Here is a 21,945-nt window from a genome sequence, read left to right on the forward strand (position 1 = left end):
CTTGGCATATTCTAATGGTTCCTGAAAATCTATGGTTTTTCTGGTGCATTCCCACCATAAAATCAGCAGGAGTCCACCGGAAGGGCCAGAAACTGGGCAGAGATGTGCGTGCGCTGGTTCCTGGCCTTATCCGGGATGGTTGGGGGTGTAACCTCCGCCTGTCCCAAACTTGACGCACATTATAAGGGGGACAGGGACTCCTCATGCCCGGAGTTCCTACTAAGTCAAACAACAACAACTGCGAAACCACTAAAGTGACGTCATAACCAGGGAAGGAGCTGATTGGTAAGTAGGACCTGGTGAGTATTTCTACAGTCCAGTCGTTAAAGTAAAAGTAAGGTCTCTAGTTTAGAGTAAGTAGGGTTTAAAGGGAAGTAAGATCCCTAGTGTATTTAATATTCTTTAATTTAAAGGAAGTAGAGGGAGTAAATTAAGGGTAGGACATGGCAAGGCAGCTCAGCAGCCTGGAGTGCTCCTCCTGTGCTATGTGGGAAGTCAGGGACACTTGCAGTGTCCAGGGTGAACACATGTGCAGGAAATGTCTCCAGCTGCAGTTACTCAAAATCCACGTTTCGGAGCTGGAGCTGCGGCTGGAGTCGCTGTGGAGCATCCGCCAAGCTGAGATCTTCGTGGATAGAACGTTTAATGAGGTGGTCACACCACAGGTAAAGAGTGCACAGGCAGACAGGAAATGGGTGACTGCCAGACAGAGTAAAAGAACTAGGAAGGTAGTGCAGGAGTCCCCTGGGTCCATCTCCCTCTCCAACAGATTTTCCGTTTTGGATACTGCTGGGGGAGATGGTTTCTCAGGGGAATGCAGCAAGAGCCAAGTCCGTGGCACTATGAGTGGCTCAGCTGCACAAGAGGGGAGGAAAAAGAGTGGGAGAGCAATAGTGATAGGGGAACAGACAAATGTTTCTGTGGCCACAGATGTGACTCCAGGATGGTATGTTGCCTCGCTGGTGCCAGGGTCAAGGCTGTCACTGAACGGCTGCAGGGCATTCTGAAGGGGAAGGGCGAACAGTCAGAGGTCGTGGTTCACATTGGTACCAACGACATGGGTAGAAAGAGGGATGAGGTCCTGCAACAAGAATTTAGGGAGCTAGGTAGCAGATTAAAAAGCAGGACCTCAAAGGTTATAATCTCTGGATTACTCCGAGTGCCACGTGCTAGTGAGTATAGGAATAGGAGGATAGAGCAGATGAATGCGCGGCTAAAGAGTTGGTGCAGAAGGGAGGCCTTTAGTTTCCTGGATCACTGGGTCGGCTTCTGGGGAAGGTGGGACTTGTACAAGTCAGACGGGTTGCACCTGAACCACAACGGGACCAACATCATTGTGGGGAGGTTTGCTAGTACTGTTGGGGTGGGTTTAAACTAACTTGGCAGGGGGATGGGATACGGAGTGGAGCTATAGTAGGGGGTGATGCACAGCCAAATATAGAGGGAAAAAAAAGTTAGCTTGGAAGGCGGAGCAAATATGTAAAGGCAGAAGGGAGTATGGCAAGGCATGATGGCATTTATTTTAATGCAAGGAGTCTTGCGAGTAAGGCAGATGAATTGAAAGCGTTGATGAACACATGGGAGTATGATATTGTTGCTGTCACAGAGACATGGTTGAGGGAGGGGCAGGACTGGCTGCTCAATATTCCGGGGTATAGAATCTTCACGCGAGACGGAGGGGGGTATAAAAGAGGAGGGGGTGTCGCAATATTAATCAAAGAGTCAATTACTGCTGTAAGGAGGGATGATATCTTAGCAGGTTCTGCTAATGAGGCCATATGGGTAGAACTTAAAAACAAAAAGCGGTCAAGCACTTTGCTGGGAGTGTACTATAGGCCCCCAGACAGTCAGGGGGAGATAGAGGAACAGATATATAGGCAAATCTCAGAGAAGTGTAGAAATAATAGGGTAATAACAGTAGGGGATTTCAACTTCCCCAATATTAACTGGGATAGTCAGAGTGTGAAAGGCTTAGAGGGTGCAGAATTCTTAAAGTGCATCCAGGAGAGTTTTTTGAGCCAACATGTAGAAAGTCCTACAAGAGGGGGGGCGGTACTGGACCTAATTCTAGGGCATGTAGCTGAGCAAGTGGTAGAAGTGTCATTAGGAGAGCATTTTGGTGACAGTGACCATAATTCGGTAAGATTTAAGGTAGTCATGGAAAAGGACAAAGATGGACCGAAAATAAAGGTTCTAAATTGGGGGAAGGCCGATTTTAATATGATAAGGTATTAGATCCGTGTGTTAATGGAGACACGGAATGCAGGAGTTGGTTTAACAAGTCTTTACTGAATGGAGACAACCTGGAAACTGAAACTACAGAAGCCTGCTAGGGCCTTTTATACAGGGGTGGTCACTGCCGGTACTGCAGTCTGAGACTAGTTATTCCCTTAAAGGGACATACACAACAATTCCTCCCCTTTTAGATAAACAGTACATAACATTCATTTAACAACTAAATAATAACTAATTACAATTACAATTACGGTTGCTAGATACATTGGTTGAAGTTAAGCAATTATAAGTTCAGTCTTTGAGGAGGCTTCCTGATTCTGTCTGGATAACGCCTCTTTGGGATATCAGGTTATTCTGGCAAGGTTGAGTCGGGATCAATGTCGTTGTTTAGTTCGTCTGCTTCCAATATCACCGATTTGGCGGTAGATGCAATTGGTACTTCAGTTTCATCGCCAGGTGTATCAGATCGTGGTGTGGAGTTGACGTTTTCCAGTGACTCTAGAATCTGGTCAGCATGGCGTCTTACAATGCTCTCTCCAACGTCCATGGTATACATTAGAGGTCCTTACCGTGTACAGATCGTTCCTGGCTGCCATTTCTCTGTGCGGTAGTCCCGGGCCAAAACTGGTTGACCTATCTTAAAACTCCTGGTCGGCCTTTCATTCATATTCTGAAACTGCCTGTTCTCCACATCTCTTCTGACGTTTGGCTTAACCAAATCCAAGCGGCATCGTAGTCTTCGATTGAAGAACATCATGGCTTGAGTTTGGTTGGTAACCGCATGTGTCGCATTCCGGTAGGCAAACAAGAAGTTATCCACCTTGTGTTGTAGGGGTATATCTTCATTACACATTGCCTTGATAGCCTTCTTGAATGTTTGAACAAACCTCTCGGCCAATCCATTAGTGGCTGGATGATATGGGGCAGATGTGTAATGCTTAACACCATTGTTCTTTAAGAACCTCCGGAACTCTTCAGACACAAACTGTGGTCCATTGTCAGAGCAAATCTGTTCAGGCAGCCCATTCCTGGCGAATATGGTTTGTAAGACTGTGATAGTTTTTTCTGTGGTGGTTGAGGACATTTTTATTACCCCTGGCCACTTTGAATGTGCATCCACCGCAATTAACAACATCGAGTCCATAAAGGGACCAGCAAAATCAATGTGCACCCTTTGCCATGGAGATGAGGGCCACTCCCATGGATGTAGAGGGGCTTGTGGTGGGGCGTTTTGGACCTCCTGGCATCCTGTACAGCTCTTGGTCATCTCTTCGATTTCTCTATCGATTCCCGGCCACCACACAAACGCTCTGGCTAAGTTCTTCATTTTAACCCCTCCCAGATGACCCTCATGAAGCTCATTGAGCACTCTATCCTTCAATTTGGGTGGAATTACTACTCTGGATCCACACATCAAGGTTCCTCTGCACACTGACAGCTGTTCTCTTCTCGGCGAGAATGCTGGCAGCAGTGGTTCGCCATGTGCTGGCCATCCCTTCACCGTTAAATCATAGACCCAGGAGAGTGTCGGGTCATTTCGTGTTTCCTTTTCTATGTTTGCATTCGTCACAGGGAGACATTCGACTATAGTCGAGTGGAATAACTCCACTGGATCCACTGCCAGTTCTTCTTCCACCGTCGGCAACGGTAGGCGCGACAATCCATCAGCATTCCCATGCTGTTTAGTTCCTTTGTACTCGATGTCATATTGGTGTGCTCCTAGGAAAAGGGACCACCTCTGTAGCCGTTGTGCCGTCATTATCGGTACGCCCGTCTGAGGGTTGAAAATGGAGACGAGAAGTTGATGATCAGTTAGTAGAGTAAATTTCTGACCGTGCAGGTAGTGATTGAACTTCTTCACCCCCCACACCAGGCTGAGGGCCTCTCTGTCAATCTGGGCGTAGTTACGCTTGGCTGAAGTTAACGAGCGTGACGCAAAAGCTATCGGCTTCTCTGAACCATCAAGGAATTTATGTGACAGTACCGCCCCAATGCCGTAGGGAGACGCATCACACGCCAGTCTTATCGGTAGTGATGGGTTGTAGTGAGCCAATACTTCTCTTGAAGTGATTAGGTCCTTACTCTTCTGAAAGGCCCGCTTACATTCATCGCTCCATTTCCATGCTACTCCCGTTCATAGTAGGGCGTTCAGTGGATGCAGAATTGTGGACAAATTCGGCAAAAACTTATGGTAGTAATTCACCAATCCGAGGAATGACCTCAGTTGTGACACATTTTCAGGCGCTGGAGCCTTAACTACCGCTTCAATTTTGTCAGGGGACTTATGCAACCCCTCTTCATCAATCACGTGGCCACAATACGATATCTGTTTCTTAAAAAACTCGCACTTAGGGCAATTGGCTCGTAGCCCATGTTCACGTAGTCTAGTGAGCACCTGCTCTAGGTTGGCAAGGTGTTCACTGTCATCATCACCTGTCACTAGGATGTCGTCCAAGTAACACTGAGTCCCCGGAATCCCTTGCAGGACTTGTTCCATCGCTCTTTGCCATATCGCCGGAGCTGATGCTACTCCGAATACCAGTCGATTATACTGGTAAAGACCTTTGTGAGTGTTTATCGTGAGATACTTCCTAGAGCATTCTTCAACCTCCATCTGCAAATATGCTTGTGCTAGGTCAATTTTTGTAAAACGCTTCCCTCCAGATAGTGAGGCGAAGATATCTTCTATCCTTGGAAGAGGATATTGTACTGTGTGAAGGACTGGGTTCACCGTCACCTTGAAGTCCCCACAGATGCGAACCTTCCTTGGCTCCTCAGACTTATTGTTTAACGTTTTCTTCATGACAGGAATGATGGGTGTCGCCCACTCGCTCCAGTCTACCTTAGAAAGCACGCCTGCCTTCTCCAGATTCTCCAGCTCTGCCTCGACGGCTGGGCGAATTGCATATGGTACCGGTTTTGCTTTGAAAAACTTGGGAATTGCATTCTCCTCTATTTTTATCGAGGCGGTTACGCCTTTAAGAGTGCCCAGTTCTTGTTGAAATACCTCTTCGGCGTCAGCGAAGATTGTTGACAATCATCCAGGAGTGACGTCGGCATCCTCTTTACCAGCCACCGTCAGTGCCTGAATGGACTGCCAGTCTAAACTTATCTTTCTGATCCATTCACGTTCCAATAACGGTGGTCCACCATCTTGCAGAATGTAGAGATACAATTTCCGTATTTTCTTGCCGTTGTATTCGACAGGCACCCTTATTTTTCCTCTGGGGTATACTTTTTGCCCCGTATACGTCCTCAAGACAATGGATGTCTCTCTCAAGGGTACGTGTGAGAATAGCCGCTCGTAGTCTCGTCAATTCATGACGGTTAGAGCTGATCCTGTATCCAATTCCATTTTGACTTGGGACCCTGTTATCGTGAGGGTGACCCAAATGGTTCGGTGATCCTCTTTTGTGATTACGTTGTGAAGTTTGAGACAGCTTAGTCTCTTGTTCCCGGATTCACTATCGCTCATCTGGTCTTCGGAACTACTGTCCATCATCTTTTGTACTTTCCTGTACGGTTCTTTAGTAGCCTTTTTGTTGTCGTTGGTCTTCTTCCCAGACCTGCAAACTCGTGCAATGTGTCTCATCTTTCCGCATTGCCTGCATATTTTGTCCTTGGACCAGCAGTCCTTCTGGTCATGATTTGTTCTGCCGCAGCGATAACATTTTGCAAATCCCCGTGTCATTTTGTGGGTGCCGTATTCCTGTGGCTTTTGTTGTATTTCCGCAGCTCCCCTTGCTGCTGCTTCGTACGATACTGCCATGTTGAAAGTCTTATCTAGCGTCAGCTCTTTCTCTGAGAGTAACCTCTTCTGGGTTCCTTCACTCAGGAGTCCACAGACAAATTTGTCCCGTAAGGTATCTGCCAGTCCTGCTCCGAACTGGCAGTGCTTTGATAGCTTGCGTAGTTCCGTAAGGTAATCAGCATTGCTCTCATTTTTATGCTGATTTCTCTTGTGGAATTTAAATCTTTCTGCTATCAGCAGCGGTGTAGGATTTAGGTGTTCCTGTAGGATAGCAACAATTTTGTTAAAACTCTTCGCCTTCGGTTTGGCTGGAGTAATCAGGTCCCGCAATAGGCCGTACGTTCTTGCGCCCATTAAATTTAGCAATACCGATGCCTTTTTCTCATCGGCTATTTCGTTTGCCTCGCAATATACCTCGACTCTTTCCACATACGTGGTCCAGTCTTCTATTGCATTATCGAAGGCAGTGATATCGCCAGTCTTTGGCATCTTAAAAATCTAAAATGGCGCCTCCCGCGCTTTTCCTTCGTCCCCGATGGATCAAAATGGTGCCTCCCGCGCTTTTCCTTCTTCCCCGCTGAGTTAAGATGGCGCCTCCCGCGCTTTCCCGCCGCTGCCGCTGCTGCCAACGCTGTTCTCCGCGGTATTTTTATTTTTCTATCGCGCTTCAATATTTGCTCCGTTAATTGAAGAACCGTTCCCGTCGTGGAGCGGACCCTCTGGGACACTTCCCTCCCTCTTCTTAGGTCCGAACGCTGCCCGGCTTCGAGGCACCGGCCGCGCCCTGTGTGCTGCACCCTCTCTCTCTCCCTTTGCTTCCCGACTCGCTGCCCGGCCCCGTTGCAGAGCCACCCGATCAAACTCTAGCCCGCCGCAGCCCAGGAAGGATCAGTGCACTACCTGCCACCAGCCCGATTAGCTGGGAAACCACAGACTGGAGAACCAAGCCTGGCTCTTGACAGTCTCTCCTGCAAGTTTTCAATCCGATAATTTGGAGGGCGGTTGCCCACGGTCGACGCCCATTTTTGGATTATTTATTTATTTTTATTTTTTCTGGCTTTGACCTTCAATAACGTCGTCTGAGGTGCTGCCGAGTTGCAGGTAAGTTCGTTTCTTACTCGTCACCAGTATTAGATCCGTGTGTTAATGGAGACATGGAATGCAGGAGTTGGTTTAACAAGTCTTTACTGAATGGAGACAACCTGGAAACTGAAAGTACAGAAGCCTGCTAGGGCCTTTTATACAGGGGTGGTCACTGCTGGTACTGCAGTCTGAGACCAGTTATTCCCTTAAAGGGACATACACAACATAAGGCAGGATCTGGCCAAAGTGGACTGGGATCATATACTTGTAGGAAAATCCTAGAGGAGTATAGAAAGTGCGGGGTGTACTTAAAAAAGAAATAAGGAGAATGAAGAGGGGGTATGAAAAAACACTGGCGGGCAAAAGAAAGGAAAATCCCAAGGTGTTTTATAAGTATATTAAGGGCAAGAGGATAACTAGGGAAAGTGTAGGGCCCATTAGGGACCAAAGTGGCAATCTGTGTGTAGAGCCGGAAGATGTAGGTGAGGTTTATAAATGAATATTTTGCATCTGTGTTCACTATGGAGAAGGACGATGTAGGCATAGAAATCAGGCAGGGGGATTGTGATATACTTGAACAAATTAGTATTGAGAGGGAGGAGGTACTAGCAGTTTTAGCGGGCTTAAAAGTGGATAAATCCCCAGGCCCTGACAAGATGTATTCCAGGCTGCTGTGTGAGGCAAGGGAGGAGATTGCAAGGGCTCTGACACAAATTTTCTGAACCTCTCTGGCCACAGGGGAGGTGCCAGAGGACTGGAGAACAGCTAACGTAGTACCATTATTCAAGAAGGGTAGTAGGGATAAACCAGGGAATTACAGGCCAGTGAGCCTAACATCAGTGGTAGGGAAATTATTGGAAACAATTCTGAGGGACAGAATTAGTCTCCACTTGGAGAGGCAAGGATTAATCAAGGATAGTCAGCATGGCTTTGTCAGGGGGATATCGGCCTAGAAATTGGGTTTTGGCTTAGCCAGGGCTTTAGCGCCGGAAGTTAGTGCCGGCGCTAAGTCCCCCTGCGCGCGGCAAAAATTCAGTAGCGCCGCGCCCAAACGGCTGCCGGCGCTACTGAAGGGTCTTAGCGCCTGGAAAAGGGCGCTAACTGCCGTTTAGCGCCGCAATTCCGGCGCTGTGGCACCCGATGCAGTGCGGCAGGCTGGGGAAGTGCAGGCCTCCTCCTTCCGTTAAGGAGGAGCTGCCTGCACCCGGCCGCGGCCCGCGCAAATCTGTTTAAAAATGAGCCCGGCACCTCGGACAAGTGCCGAGCTTGCATCTGTTCCGGGGGGTGGGGGGGAGAAGTCCGGGGAGGGAGCTGCGGGCAGGCGGCCGGCGGGAAAGCGGCCGGCCGCCGCGGGGCCTTTAATGCGCCGGCGCAAACACATGTTGGACTCTGTTGCCAGAGTCTTAGTTGCGGCTGCCACGGGCGAGGCGGCCACAACTGAATTTCGGCGCTGGGGCCCGTCGGCATGGCAACCGGGACGCTGCGCACACCGATGACGTCATCGGTGCCGGCGCAGCGCTACCGGTGCAACGCCGCTTTAGGGCCCCAGGGAATTTTTCAACTGGCCATAACTCTGGCGCTAGTCCCTCTAGCGCCTCAAAAGCGGCGCTAAGGCTAGTGAATTTCTAGGCCATCATGTCTAACCAATTTGATTGAATTTTTCAAGGGGTTGACTAGGTGTGTGGATGAGGGTAGTGCAGTTGATGTAGTCTACATGGACTTCAGTAAGGCTTTTGACAAAGTCCCGCATGGGAGACTGGTCAAGAAGGTAAGAGCCCATGGGATCCAGGGCAATTTGGCACATTGGATCCAAAATTGGCTTAGTGGCAGGAGGCAGAGGGTGATGGTCGAAGGTTGTTTTTGTGACTGGAAGCCTGTGTCCAGTGGTGTACCGCAGGGATTGGTGCTGGGTCCTTTGATGTTTGTAGTGTACATTAATGATTTAGATATGAATGTAGGAGGTATGATCAGTAAGTTCGCAGATGACACGAAATTGGTGGAGTGGTAAATAGCGAGGAGGGAAGCCTCAGGCTACAGGACGATATAGATGGGTTGGTCAGATAGGCAGAACAGTGGCAAATGGAATTTAACCCTGAAAAGTGTGAGGTGATGCATTTTTGGAGGACTAACAAGGCAAGGGAATACACAATGAATGGTAGGACCCTAGGAAAGACAGAGGATCAGAGGGACCTTGGTGTGCATGTACATAGATCCCTGAAGGCAGCAGGACAGGTAGATAAGGTGGTTAAAAAGGCATATGGGATACTTGCCTTCATTAGCCGAGGCATAGAATATAAGAGCCGGGAGGTTATGATAGAGCTGTACAAAATGCTAGTTAGGCCACAGCTGGAATACTGTGTGCAGTTCTGGTCACCACATTATAGGAAGGATGTGATTGCATTGGAGAGGGTGCAGAGGAGATTCACCAGGATGTTACCTGGGCTGGAGCGCTTCAGCTATGAAGAGAGACTGGACAGGCTGGGGTTGTTTTCCTTAGAGCAGAGAAGGCTGAGGGGGAATCTGATTGAGGTGTACAAAATTATGAGGGGCATAGATAGGGTAGATAGAAAGGAACTTTTCCCCTTAGTAGAGGGGTCAATAACCAGGGGGCATAGTTTCAAGGTAAGGGGCAGGAGGTTTAGAGGGGATTTGAGGAAAAACTTTTTCACCCAGAGGGTGGTTGGAATCTGGAACTCACTGCCTGAAAGGGTGGTAGAGGCAGGAACCCTCACAACATTCAAGAAGCATTTAGATGCGCACTTGAAACGCCATAGCATACAAGGCTACGGACCAAACGCTGGAAAATGGGATTAGATTAGACAGGGTTTGATGGCCGGCGCAGCACTATGGGCCGAAGGGCCTCTTTCTGTGCTGTTTAACTCTATGACTCTATGACTAGTCCCTCAGTGACACTTGGTGTATGGCTGGCGGAGGTATGACAGACCAGGCATACCAGCTGACTGGGGCAGAAGTGAGGCCCAACTAGAGGTCCAGGCTGCGAATGTAGAGTGGGGGACACTGTTTAAATTTCTTTTGTGAGAGGGGCCCTAACATTCCCCCTGTGGCCCTGGCCTGACTACCTCAGCGACGTTCTGGCATGTTTTCTATGGCAGGTGTCTTAGATTTACCCCAATGGCATCGGGTGCCTGCCATTGGCGGGCAAATTAGAGAACTTTCCCCTGACCTTGGACAGCCTGCTGGGGACATTGGCGGAGGTTCCCATGGAATGCACCTTGGCCTGCCCCTTTCTGGATTTTTGGGGACATTGGCCCTGATATTTACTGGGCGGGTGATGGGATGCTAAAAATTGCTGAAGAACCCGGCAAGGCTTAACAGCACGATCTCATAAAAATTATTTTGGCCTGTTTCCCGCCGGGCAGCCGTGCATTTGGACAGCCTGGCCAGCAGTCAGGAGGGAAAACCAGCGGAGGAGGCCTCAGCTGGGGACCCTTCGGGATGGTCCCTGGCAATTGGAAAAGGGGAAGAGTGCCTGCGATCGGAGCCGGGGGAGGGGGAGGGAGAGTCCATGATCAGGGGGAGGGGGGAAGGAGAGTCCATGGTCAGGGGGAGGGGGGAAGGAGAGTCCATGATCAGGGGGAGGGGGGAAGGAGAGTCCATGATGTGGCTGAGGGGGGAAGGAGAGTCCATGATCAGGGGGAGGGGGGAAGGAGAGTCCATGATGTGGCTGAGGGGGGAAGGAGAGTCCATGATCAGGGGGAGGGGGGAAGGAGAGTCCGCGATCAGGGGGAGGGGGGAAGGAGAGTCCATGATCGGGGGAGGGGGGAAGGAGAGTCCATGATAAGGGGGAGGGGGGAAGGAGAGTCCGCGATCAGGGGGAGGGGGGAAGGAGGGTCCGCGATCAGGGGGAGGGGGGAAGGAGAGTCCGCGATCAGGGGGAGGGGGGAAGGAGAGTCCATGATCAGGGGGAGGGGGAAGGAGAGTCCATGATCAGGGGGAGGGGGGAAGGATAGTCCGCGATCAGGGGGAGGGGGGAAGGAGAGTCCATGATCGGGGGAGGGGGGAAGGAGAGTCCATGATAAGGGGGAGGGGGGAAGGAGAGTCCGCGATCAGGGGGAGGGGGGAAGGAGAGTCCGCGATCAGGGGGAGGGGGGAAGGAGGGTCCGCGATCAGGGGGAGGGGGGAAGGAGAGTCCGCGATCAGGGGGAGGGGGGAAGGAGAGTCCATGATCAGGGGGAGGGGGAAGGAGAGTCTGCGATCAGGGGGAGGGGGGAAGGAGAGTCCATGATCAGGGGGAGGGGGAAGGAGAGTCCGCGATCAGGGGGAGGGGGGAAGGAGAGTCCATGATCAGGGGGAGGGGGGAAGGTGAGTCCATGATCGGGGGAGGGGGGAAGGAGAGTCCATGATCAGGGGGAGGGGGGAAGGATAGTCCGCGATCAGGGGGAGGGGGAAAGGAGAGTCCACGATCAGGGGGAGGGGGGAAGGAGTGCCTGCGATTGGGGAAGGAGTGCCCGTGATCGGGGGTGGGTGGGGGGGGGTGGTGGGGGGGTGGAGCGAGCCCATGATCGGGGGCGGGGTAGGGGAAGGGAGACCGCGATCGTGGGGGGGATGAGAGCCTGCGATTGGGAGGCTGAAAAGAGCCCGGGATTGAGGTGGGGTGGGGGGGTGGAAAAGATAGCTCACGATCAAGAGACTGAAGAGAGCCCGCGATTGGGGGGAAGGGGGGAGAGAGCCTGCAACCGGTGGGGGGAGGTTGGGGGGGCTGGGAAGAGTGCCTGCGATTGGGGTTGGGGGCATGGGGAAAGACAGCCCATGATCGGGGAAGCTGAAGGCTTCCTTGGGGGACCGGGGGGAGCATTCCTCCTCCTCCTGACCCACAAGGAGTGCTGGAAAAGACACTTAACTTGTGGAGACAGCAGCTCCCACCTCACTTTCACTGCCGGGTTTCCCGACCCCAGGGAAACCCCCGGAGCGGCAGTGAATTTTAAATCGGGCTCCCAATTGCACTGTGGGAGCTCCATTTAAATATGTTAATGAAGTGTCCCGCCTCTCCCACCGACCCTGATCTGCCCATCATGGGAGGTTTAATATTGAGGCTGTGGTGTATGTAACCTGTTCCGCCTTAAGAGATGTACTACTTTCTCTGGCTGCTGTATACGTAATACCGGTGGTGACCACCGGTATATAAGCACTGTGTAGTAATATTGTATTTAGTATAGTCCTGACCTCCAACCAGTAAAGACCTGTTGAACTTTAATCTTGTAGTCTGTGTTAGTAATTACAACTAGAACACACAGACTTAACAGTGGCGACGAGTCCGATTCTTACCCTGCGGCAGTTTATATCCACGGCGGCTTCGTCCACAGAACGGACGTCGAAGAGAGGCTTCCACCCTCATCACCCTGCTGGAAGACACGTCGCGCGGCAGACATCGAGAAACCAGAGTGCAGAAGACATCCTGAACTCGAAGCCTCCATCAGCGGCTGTCAGCTATCTTCTTTCTACCTCGGTGGTGGGTAAGCCGGGCAGCGACGCGACCAAAAAGTCGGCCGCGTTGGCTGTACAGACGGGGAGGGAAGACGGAGGAATAAGGGCGGTGAGATCGATCGCGACCGGAGATAAGGGCCGGGCCGCATTCGGGCCGAAAGGCGCAGCACGGGGACATCGATCGCGGCTGGTGATAAGGGCCGGGCCACATTCGGGCTAAAAAGGCGCAGCGTCTGGGGCAACTGAAGGCGTGAGAGCCGCGGTGAAGCGGAGACAGCGTCGGGGGACGGGTGAAGACCGCCAAGCTCGGGAAAACCGCCATTTTGTAGGCGGAGGACGAAGACAAGAGCGGGAAGCCGCCATCTTGGATAAAAATTAAAATAACTTAAATTGCAACGATGCCTAAACATGGGAACATTAATACCTTTGATAGCGACATCGAAGATTGGGCCATGTATGTAGAACGCATACAAAATTATTGTAAAGCAAATAAAATCCCAGATGAAGAGAAAGCACTAACATTATTAAACTTAATGGGTGCGAAGACATACGGGCAATTGAAACACCTTTTATCACCAGATGAACCGGCGGATAAGACGTTCGAGGAGATTGTTACTGTCCTGAAAAATCATCAAAACCCCACGCCGCTGATGCTAGCGGAATGATTTAAATTTTACAGCAGAAGGCAGCTGAAGGATGAAAGCAATGCTGAATATTTAATGGAATTGCGTAAGCTAGCAAAGTACTGTCAGTTTGGAACGAGACTGACAGAGGCGCTACGAGATAAATTTGTGTGTGGTTTATTAAAAGAAGATACACAAAAGCGACTGCTCGAGGAGAATGAGCTGACGCTTGAGAAAGCGGTCACTATGGCAGCAGCACACGAAGCCGCAGCGAGAGGCACGGCAGTAATGCAGCTATGGTCACCGGAACTCAGTACAAATAAATTGGGTTTGAGTACTGTAAAATGTTATCGTTGTGGAAAGACAACGCACGATCAGAACCAGTGTTGGTTTAAAACCAAGAATGCAGAATGTGTGGCAGGCTTGGCCACATAGCTAAAGTATGCCGGTCAGGAAAGAAGACCAGCAACAAAAAGTCACCGCAAGGAAAATACATAAAGGTACACAAGGTGACAAAGAACAGTTCGACCGAACAGAAGTCAGATTCAGACGCTAGCAGTAATGAACTGGGTAGCTTAAGAGTACACAACGTTGGTAAGGATGCAGATCTCCAGACAATTTGGGTCACCCTTCAGATAGCAGGAGTCCAAGTAAAGATGGAATTGGACACTGGATCGGCATTGACGGTCATGAATAAGAAAGATTACAAAAGGTTATTCCAACATATTCCCCTACGGGATACGGAGATTATATTGAAAACATACACGGGGCAAAGAGTGTACCCCATTGGAAAGATAGAGGTAAAAGTGGTCCACAAGGTCGAAGAAAGCCAAGTAATGGACTTATATGTGCTACCTGAAGGAGGTCCACCACTACTGGGACGGGAGTGGATTAGGAAAATGAATATGGACTGGCACTCCTTGAAGGCACTAACGGTAGATTCCGGGGAAACAGATGTCAAACCTAAACGATTGTCCAAAATATTGGATGATGCTAAAGAGGTGTTCCAGCAGGGACTGGGAACACTGAGAGGAATTACGGCAAACATCAAGATTGATGAACATGCACACCCAAAATTTTTTAAAGCCAGACCGGTACCCTATGCAATACGACCTACTGTAGAAGCGGAACTGGAAGCACTAGAACGTTCAGGTGTACTGTCTAAGGTAGATTGGAGTGAGTGGGCTACGCCCATTGTTCCCGTTATGAAACATCCTTCGAGCAACAAGCCAGGAGAACCAGGGAAGGTTCGCATCTGTGGAGATTTCAAAATCACCGTTAATCCGGTGCTTCACACGGTGCAGTATCCGCTTCCGTGGATTGAGGATATTTTTGCTTCGTTGTCTGGCGGGAAACACTTCACCAAGATAGACCTGGCGCAGGCGTACTTGCAGATGGAGGTTGAAGAAGAGTCACGCCAATACCTCACGATCAACACGCATCGAGGTTTGTACCGGTACAATAGGCTGGTTTTTGGAGTGGCATCGGCTCCAGCAATTTGGCAGAGGGCCATGGAGCAGGTATTACAGGAAATTCCAGGCACACAATGTTACCTGGACGATATTCTGATTACAGGTGATGGTGATGAAGAACACCTCGCAAACTTGGAACTGGTGCTCAACAGACTGAAAGAGTATGGACTTAGAGTTAATCGGCAGAAATGTGAGTTCTTCCAGAAGCGGATCTCGTACTGTGGTCATGTCATTGACCGGGAGGGGCTTCATAAGTCTCCTGACAAGATAGAGGCAGTTGTAAAGGCTCCCGCTCCGGATAATGTCTCTCAGTTGAGGTCGTTTCTAGGATTGATTAACTATTACCATAAATTTCTACCAAATCTATCCACGGTACTGCACCCGCTAAACGCTCTTTTACAGAAGGGGGTACCATGGGAATGGAGCGAAAACTGTAAGAAGGCATTTCGCAAAAGCAAAGAATTGATCACCTCAGAGGAAGTGTTGGCTCACTTCAACCCGACACTGCCTATTCGGTTGGCTTGTGATGCTTCTCCATATGGTATTGGGGCAGTACTCTCACACAAGTTGCCAAATGGCACGGAAAGGCCAGTCGCGTTTGCATCCAGATCATTGACCTCCGCTGAGCGCAACTATGCGCAGATCGATAGGGAGGCTCTCAGCCTTGTATGGGGAGTGAAGAAGTTTAATCATTACCTGCAGGGCCAAAAATTCACACTTCTGACAGACCATCAGCCGTTGGTATCCATTTTTAACCCTAAGAAGGGTGTTTCAGTGATGACAGCACAGCATCTCCAGAGATGGTCCCTTTTCCTAGGGGCACATCAATATCAAATAGAATTCAAAGGTACGAAGCAGCATGGCAATGCTGATGGGCTGTCGCGCCTGCCACTACCTGAAGCAGAAGAAACGACGAAAGTTGACCCTGTTGAGTTATTTCATTCGACCATCATCGAGTGTTTACCAGTCACCAATGCAAGTATTGAAAGAGAAACCAGGAACGACCCGACACTGTCCAGAGTCTACGAGGTGACAGTGAAAGGATGGCCAACACGTGGTGATCCTCTGTTACCGGCATTCTCGGCAAGGCGAGACCAGCTGTCCGTCTGCCATGGTACTTTGATGTATGGGACAAGAGTGATTATTCCTCCCAAGTTAAGGGAAAGAGTTCTAAAAGAACTGCATGAAGGTCATCTGGGGGGAGTTAAGATGAAAAGTCTTGCTAGGGCTTATGTATGGTGGCCGGGTATTGACCAACAGATAGAGAAGTTGACGAAAAGCTGCGCTGGGTGCCAAAAAGTGCAAAATGCACCTCCGATCGCACCACTACACCCATGGGAATGGCCTTCAGCCCCATGGCAACGCGTACATATTGACTTTGCTGGTCCATTCATGGACTCCATGTTCCTAATTGCGGTGGACGCACATTCCAAATGGCCAGAAGTGATCAAGATGAATACCACTACTTCAGAAAAGACAATTGCGGTGTTAAGAACAATATTCGCAAGGAACGGATTGCCAGAACAGATCTGTTCGGACAACGGACCACAGTTCGTGTCGGAAGAATTCCAAAAATTCTTAAAGAAGAATGGGGTGAAACATTATACCTCTGCCCCATATCATCCGGCGACAAATGGGTTGGCCGAGAGATTTGTCCAAACATTCAAAAAGGCAATAAAGGCCATGAACGATGATCAGATTCCGCTACAGCACAAGGTGGACAATTTCCTAATGGCATATCGAAATGCCGCTCATGCAGTGACTAACCAAAGTCCTGCCATGATGTTTTATAACAGGAGGTTGTGGTCCAGGTTGGACTTGTTAAAACCAAATGTGCGGAGGGAAGTGGAAAACAAACAGTTCCGGCATATTAATAACAAGACCACTCGAAGTTTCGACGTAGGACAACCAGTGTTGGCAAGGGGCTATGGAAATGAAAAATGGCAGTCCGGAACAATTCGGGCCAGACAAGGACCTCTGATGTACACAGTAGATATTGGTAACAATGTGATAAGGCGTCATGCGGATCAACTGGTAGAATCGAGAGCAAGGGTCGAACCCATGGTTGCGACAGAGACAACTGTGGAAGACGTTAATGAACCTGAAGCATCTACCTCGGCAGGGAATGTACCTGAGGATGATAACACCCAATGCATGGGAGACCAACTAGAGGAGTCACCTCAGCAACAGGAATCAGAGACCACTGAAAGGCGTTATCCAAACCGAATCAGAAGGCCTCCTGAGAGACTGAACCTTTGAACTGTTTATACCTGAAGTTATATATGTTATTATGTTATGTTAAATGGGGATATGACTGTTAAGCTAAAAAGGGAGGATTGTGGTGTATGTAACCTGTTCCACCTTAAGAGAACTTAAGCCTGTTCCACCTTAAGAGATGTACTACTTTCTCTGGCTGCTGTATACGTAATACCGGTGGTGACCACCGGTATATAAGCACTGTGTAGGAGTATTGTATTTAGTATAGTCCTGACCTCCAACCAGTAAAGACCTGTTGAACTTTAATCTTGTAGTCTGTGTTAGTAATTACAACTAGAACACACAGACTTAACAGAGGCCATTGAGTTTAATGTACAACATAGCAGTACAATGCAGCCATAATATGTACACTTCACTGAGGCAGCATTTTGAAGCCACACTAGCACAGTTTTACGATAATCTCAACCAGACTAAGCACGCTAGTGGATTGCTGTCCTAACTTGTAAGGATTTCAAAACATTGAATAAAATTTAGGTACTGGAATGTATACCAAGTTTTACCATATATTAAATATATTTTTTTAATGTTTTTAATTTAACTCCTCAACACTTGGAGAATGTCACTAACACACCCTCTCTAAAAGCATGCTCTGAATCTCTAGCTTGTTTTACTGAATTTTTCTAAAACTGCAGATCAGCCACCAACTATAATTGGCCTATAGTCAGATGATGGTGTTGTGATGTTAGTGCTGAAAGTCACATGTTGATTTACCCACATTCTTGTGGAACATTTATAGTGGAGGAGACATGTTTAACTGTAGGGTAGCCCGTAAAAAATCAACTCATGTTTCAACAGGATGTGATACGCAGCTTGAGCGTCAATCCAAAGATCTCCTTCCCGCCTGAGGTCGACTTCATATTGATCAGCAGTTTTATCCGTGACGTGTGTCGTGTAGCCTTTGCCTTGCAGACGCTGGAGCCCCCACTTGACGTTGCCTTCACGACAGATGGTGAACTCTTCAATGAGAACAAGTGAGAGTGCCCTTCATTTTATCACAATGAGCAAAATAGTGTTTGTGGTGGGAAATACTGGCATTGCCTCCTACACATCTGGAGAAAGCGTGTGCTAAGTAACCCACCATTGCACAAATTGGCTGCCGCGTTTTCCCACATTACAGCAGTGACTACACTTCAAAAGTACTTCATTGGCTGTGAAGCGCTTTAGGACATTCTGAGGTCATGTAAGGTGCTATATAAATGCAAGTAAACCTAACATATCACACCAGAGATGTTACATTTATAGGGAGTCCATGAATGTCAAAGATGCATAAACCATGAATGACGCCCTAATTGAAGGGGGGATTGTCCCCATTTTGGGGAGGGAAAGAGCCTGGGGGGGTTAACATAACTTTAATCACAAGCAAGCAACTCAGATGGTTTTGAGACACTTTGACATTTTCACAGTATACATTACATCATTGGTACTTTGTGTGTTGGAAATTATGCCAGTAACTTGCTAATGGCAACATTCTACCTTTAAACTTTATTTTTGATGGCATCTTATATGAGTTAATAATTTTCCATACAACAATCAGTGCTATGATATTCCACGGGAATCTTTTAAATGTGTTGAGTTACAGGTCAATCAGTAATATCTAACCATAGTTACTCTATTTTTTTGTATCCCAATTGACTATTTAACCTAGAAATCACTATCCGTGATATCCGTGGACAGGAGCTTAATGCATTTGTATGGCATTCCCATATCTGTTTTTATTACATGGGTGTTAAAGAAAGACTTGCATTTATAACCCAATTGTTAACCCATTTATTTCAAATGTGTTAGCACCCTTCTAAAATAGCAGACAGAGGAGTGTCATATTAACATGTACGTATTTATCCACTGATATTGCCAACAATTCTTTCTAGGCCCTTATTTTAAAAAAGGGAAAACAATGCATCAATCTAATGTCTGCAATGATACTGGAGAGAATTGATATTGGAAAGAAGCAATTCTAAAAGCTACTGATGATAACCTAAGCCATGATACATTGTTAATTAAATGATCCATGTTACAGGTTGAGAAATGAACTTTATTGGAATAGAAATCCCTTTTCCTTCCCTATTGATATTGTGTAATCAATCTGCTTCAAAGTTACTGCAGACTCATGAAGGTCAATTGGATAATCACTTTTCTATTCAATGTTGCTGAACTGCTTCACATTTTGATTTGCTGTTTCCAAAATTTAAATCGACCTCATCTTTTTACAGCATTTTATCAGTGCAAATCACAGTAGAATACAAAGATAATAGATGTATATTTTCTTGGGACGTTTTACAACTTTAAAGGTGCTTTATAAATGTAGGTTTGTTGTTGTTGTATTCATTGAATTACACGATCTGTGATACTAAGTGTATACATAAAAGTAGATCCAATAAGCAGTGTAAGAAATTAACAATTTACTTGACCAAAAGCATAGCCCGGGAAATTCCTCAAAGCTGCTGCCACGCCTCTGACATTACTTCACCGGATGTGTGCTGGAAATCGCGTTTACATAGAATTACATAGAATTTACAGCACAGAAACAGGCAATTTGGCCCAACTGGTCCATGCCAGTGTTTATGCTCCACATGAGCCTCCTCCCACCCCTCTTCATCTAACACTATCAACATATCCTTCTACTACTTTCTCCCTCATGTGCTTATCTAGCTTCCCCTTAAATGCATCTTTGCTATTCGCCTCAACTACTCTCTGTGGTAGCAAGTTCCACATTCTAACTATTAAATCCGTGAATCTTAAGGTATGGTGTTCTTCAATAAATAGACAGAGACTGCAGATCAACAATCAACAGGTGTTTACTGGATGAGGGTAGTCTAAAAACTAACAGTACAGATGCCTGCTCAGGGCTTATATACAGGTGTGGTCACTGCCGGTACTACAGTATACAGGAGCTGTAAAAGTAGTTCTCTCTTAAAGGTACATACACTACAATTCCTCCCCTTTTAGATTAACAGTACCATAACATTCAAATAACAGTTAACACTTTTAACATGGACAGTAACTGAAATAGTCCATTTATAGATTCAGTCTTTGGGGCGGCTTCCTGATCCTTTCTGGATAGTGCCTTTCCTGAGTGTCTTGTTCTTGGTGCGGAGGCGATTCTGGCCCCCTGTCGTCGGTTAGTTCATCAGTTTCCGATGCTACTGTTTCTGGGGTAGATGCTACCGGTATGTCGGGTTCATCACCAGGTACGCTAGACATGGGGTTAACTCGTTCCTGTGACGCTAGGATCTGGTCGACATGGCGTCTCACAATGTTCTCCCCGACATCCACTGTGTACATTAATGGCCCCTGCCGTGTGCATATCGTTCCGGGTTGCCATTTCTCTGTTCGGTAGTCGTGGGCCAAGACTGGTTGTCCTACATTGAAGCTCCTTGTCGGCTTCTCATTGATGTGCTGGAATTGCTTATTCTCAACATTTCTTCACACATTTCGTCTGAGCAAATCCAGACGAGATCTCAACCTTCAGTTAAAGAACATCATGGCCGGGGTCTGGTTGGTAACTGCATGTGTCGCATTTCTGTAGGCTAACAGGAAATTGTCCACCTTGTGCTGCAGTGGAATGTCGTCATCGCACATGCCCTTACTGCCTTTTTAAAGGTTTGTACGAACCTCTCAGCCAATCCATTTGTGGCTGGATGATACGGGACGGATGTGTAATGCCTTACCCCATTCCTTCTCATAAATTTCCGAAACTCTTCGGACACAAACTGTGGTCCGTTATCAGAGCAAATCTGCTCTGGCAAGCCGTTCCTGGCAAATATGGTCCGTAGGACTGCAATCGTTTTCTCCGTAGTGGTGGAGGACATTTTGATCACCTCAGGCCATTTCGAGTGCGCATCCACTGCTATTAAGAACATTGAGTCCATGAATGGACCAGCAAAATCAATATGCACCCGTTGCCATGGAGAGGAGGGCCACTCCCATGGGTGTAGAGGGGCATGTGGTGGTGCATTTTGGACCTTCTGGCATCCTGAGCAGCTCTTTGTTAGGTCCTCGATTTGTTGATCGATTCCTGGCCACCACACATAAGCCCTAGCAAGGCTTATCATTTTCACCCCTCCCAGATGGCCTTCGTGAAGCTCATTGAGCACTCTCTCCCTTAACTTGGGTGGAATTACCACTCGGGATCCACACATCACTGTCCCCTGGCATTCTGACAGCTGTTCTCTTCTGGATGAGAATGCTGGCAACAGTGAGTCGCCATGTGTTGGCCATCCCTTCACCGTCAAATCATATACCCGAGACAGTGTCGGATCATTTCGGGTCTCCTTCTCTATATCCGCGTTAGTTACTGGCAAGCGTTCAATTATCGACGAATAAAATATTTCGACAGGGTCCACTGCTGGTGCTTCATCCACAGTAGGCAGTGGCAGGCGTGATAGCCCATCAGCGTTTCCATGCTGTTTCGTGCCCTTATACTCTATTTCATATTGGTTCGCCCCTAGAAAAAGGGACCATCTTTGTAGCCGTTGCGCAGTCATCACCGGAACGCCCTTCTTTGGATTAAAGATGGAGACAAGTGGTTGGTGGTCAGTCAGCAAGGTGAACTTCTGCCCGTGCAGATAGTGGTTGAACTTTTTTACTCCCCATACTAGGCTGAGGGCCTCCCTGTCAACCTGGGCGTAGTTGCGCTCGGCTGAGGTTAGTGACCGAGATGCAAAGGCTACTGGCCTCTCCAACCCGTCTGGGAATTTGTGTGACAGCACCGCTCCAATACCATAGGGTGATGCATCAAACGCCAACCGAATTGGTAGTGCTGGGTTGAAATGGGCCAACACCTCTTTTGATGTGGTCAATTCTGTGCAGTTTTGGAAAGCTCGTTTACATTCGTCATTCCACTTCCATGGTACCCCCGTCTGCAGTAGGGTGTTCAGTGGGTGTAATACTGTAGACAAATTTGGTAAGAACTTATGGTAGTCCGAGGAATGACCTCAGTTAGAAACATAGAAACAAAGAAGATAGGAGCAGGAGTAGGCCATTCGGCCCTTCGAGCCTGCTCCGCCATTCAACGAGATCATAGCTGATCATCCAAACCCTAGCACCCGATCCCTACACC

The 21,945-nt window shown here is 48.2% G+C and overlaps 1 protein-coding gene across 8 annotated transcripts in view; it reads left to right on the top strand.

The window, feature by feature from the left end:
• spata18 (spermatogenesis associated 18) overlaps positions 1-21,945 on the top strand; it is a 188,800-nt gene that overhangs the window by 112,342 nt on the left and 54,513 nt on the right. For all 8 annotated transcript variants that reach the window (XM_085969940.1, XM_085969939.1, XM_085969942.1 and 5 more), the window contains one exon: positions 17,682-17,857. In XM_085969940.1, coding sequence (XP_085826066.1) covers positions 17,682-17,857 — 176 coding nt within the window. The remainder of the gene's footprint in view (positions 1-17,681; positions 17,858-21,945) is intronic.

Source organism: Somniosus microcephalus, chromosome 2 (genome assembly GCF_052327205.1).
Source record: "Somniosus microcephalus isolate GS21.2 chromosome 2, FLI_Smic_1.0, whole genome shotgun sequence".
Taxonomy (NCBI): Eukaryota; Metazoa; Chordata; class Chondrichthyes; order Squaliformes; family Somniosidae; genus Somniosus; species Somniosus microcephalus.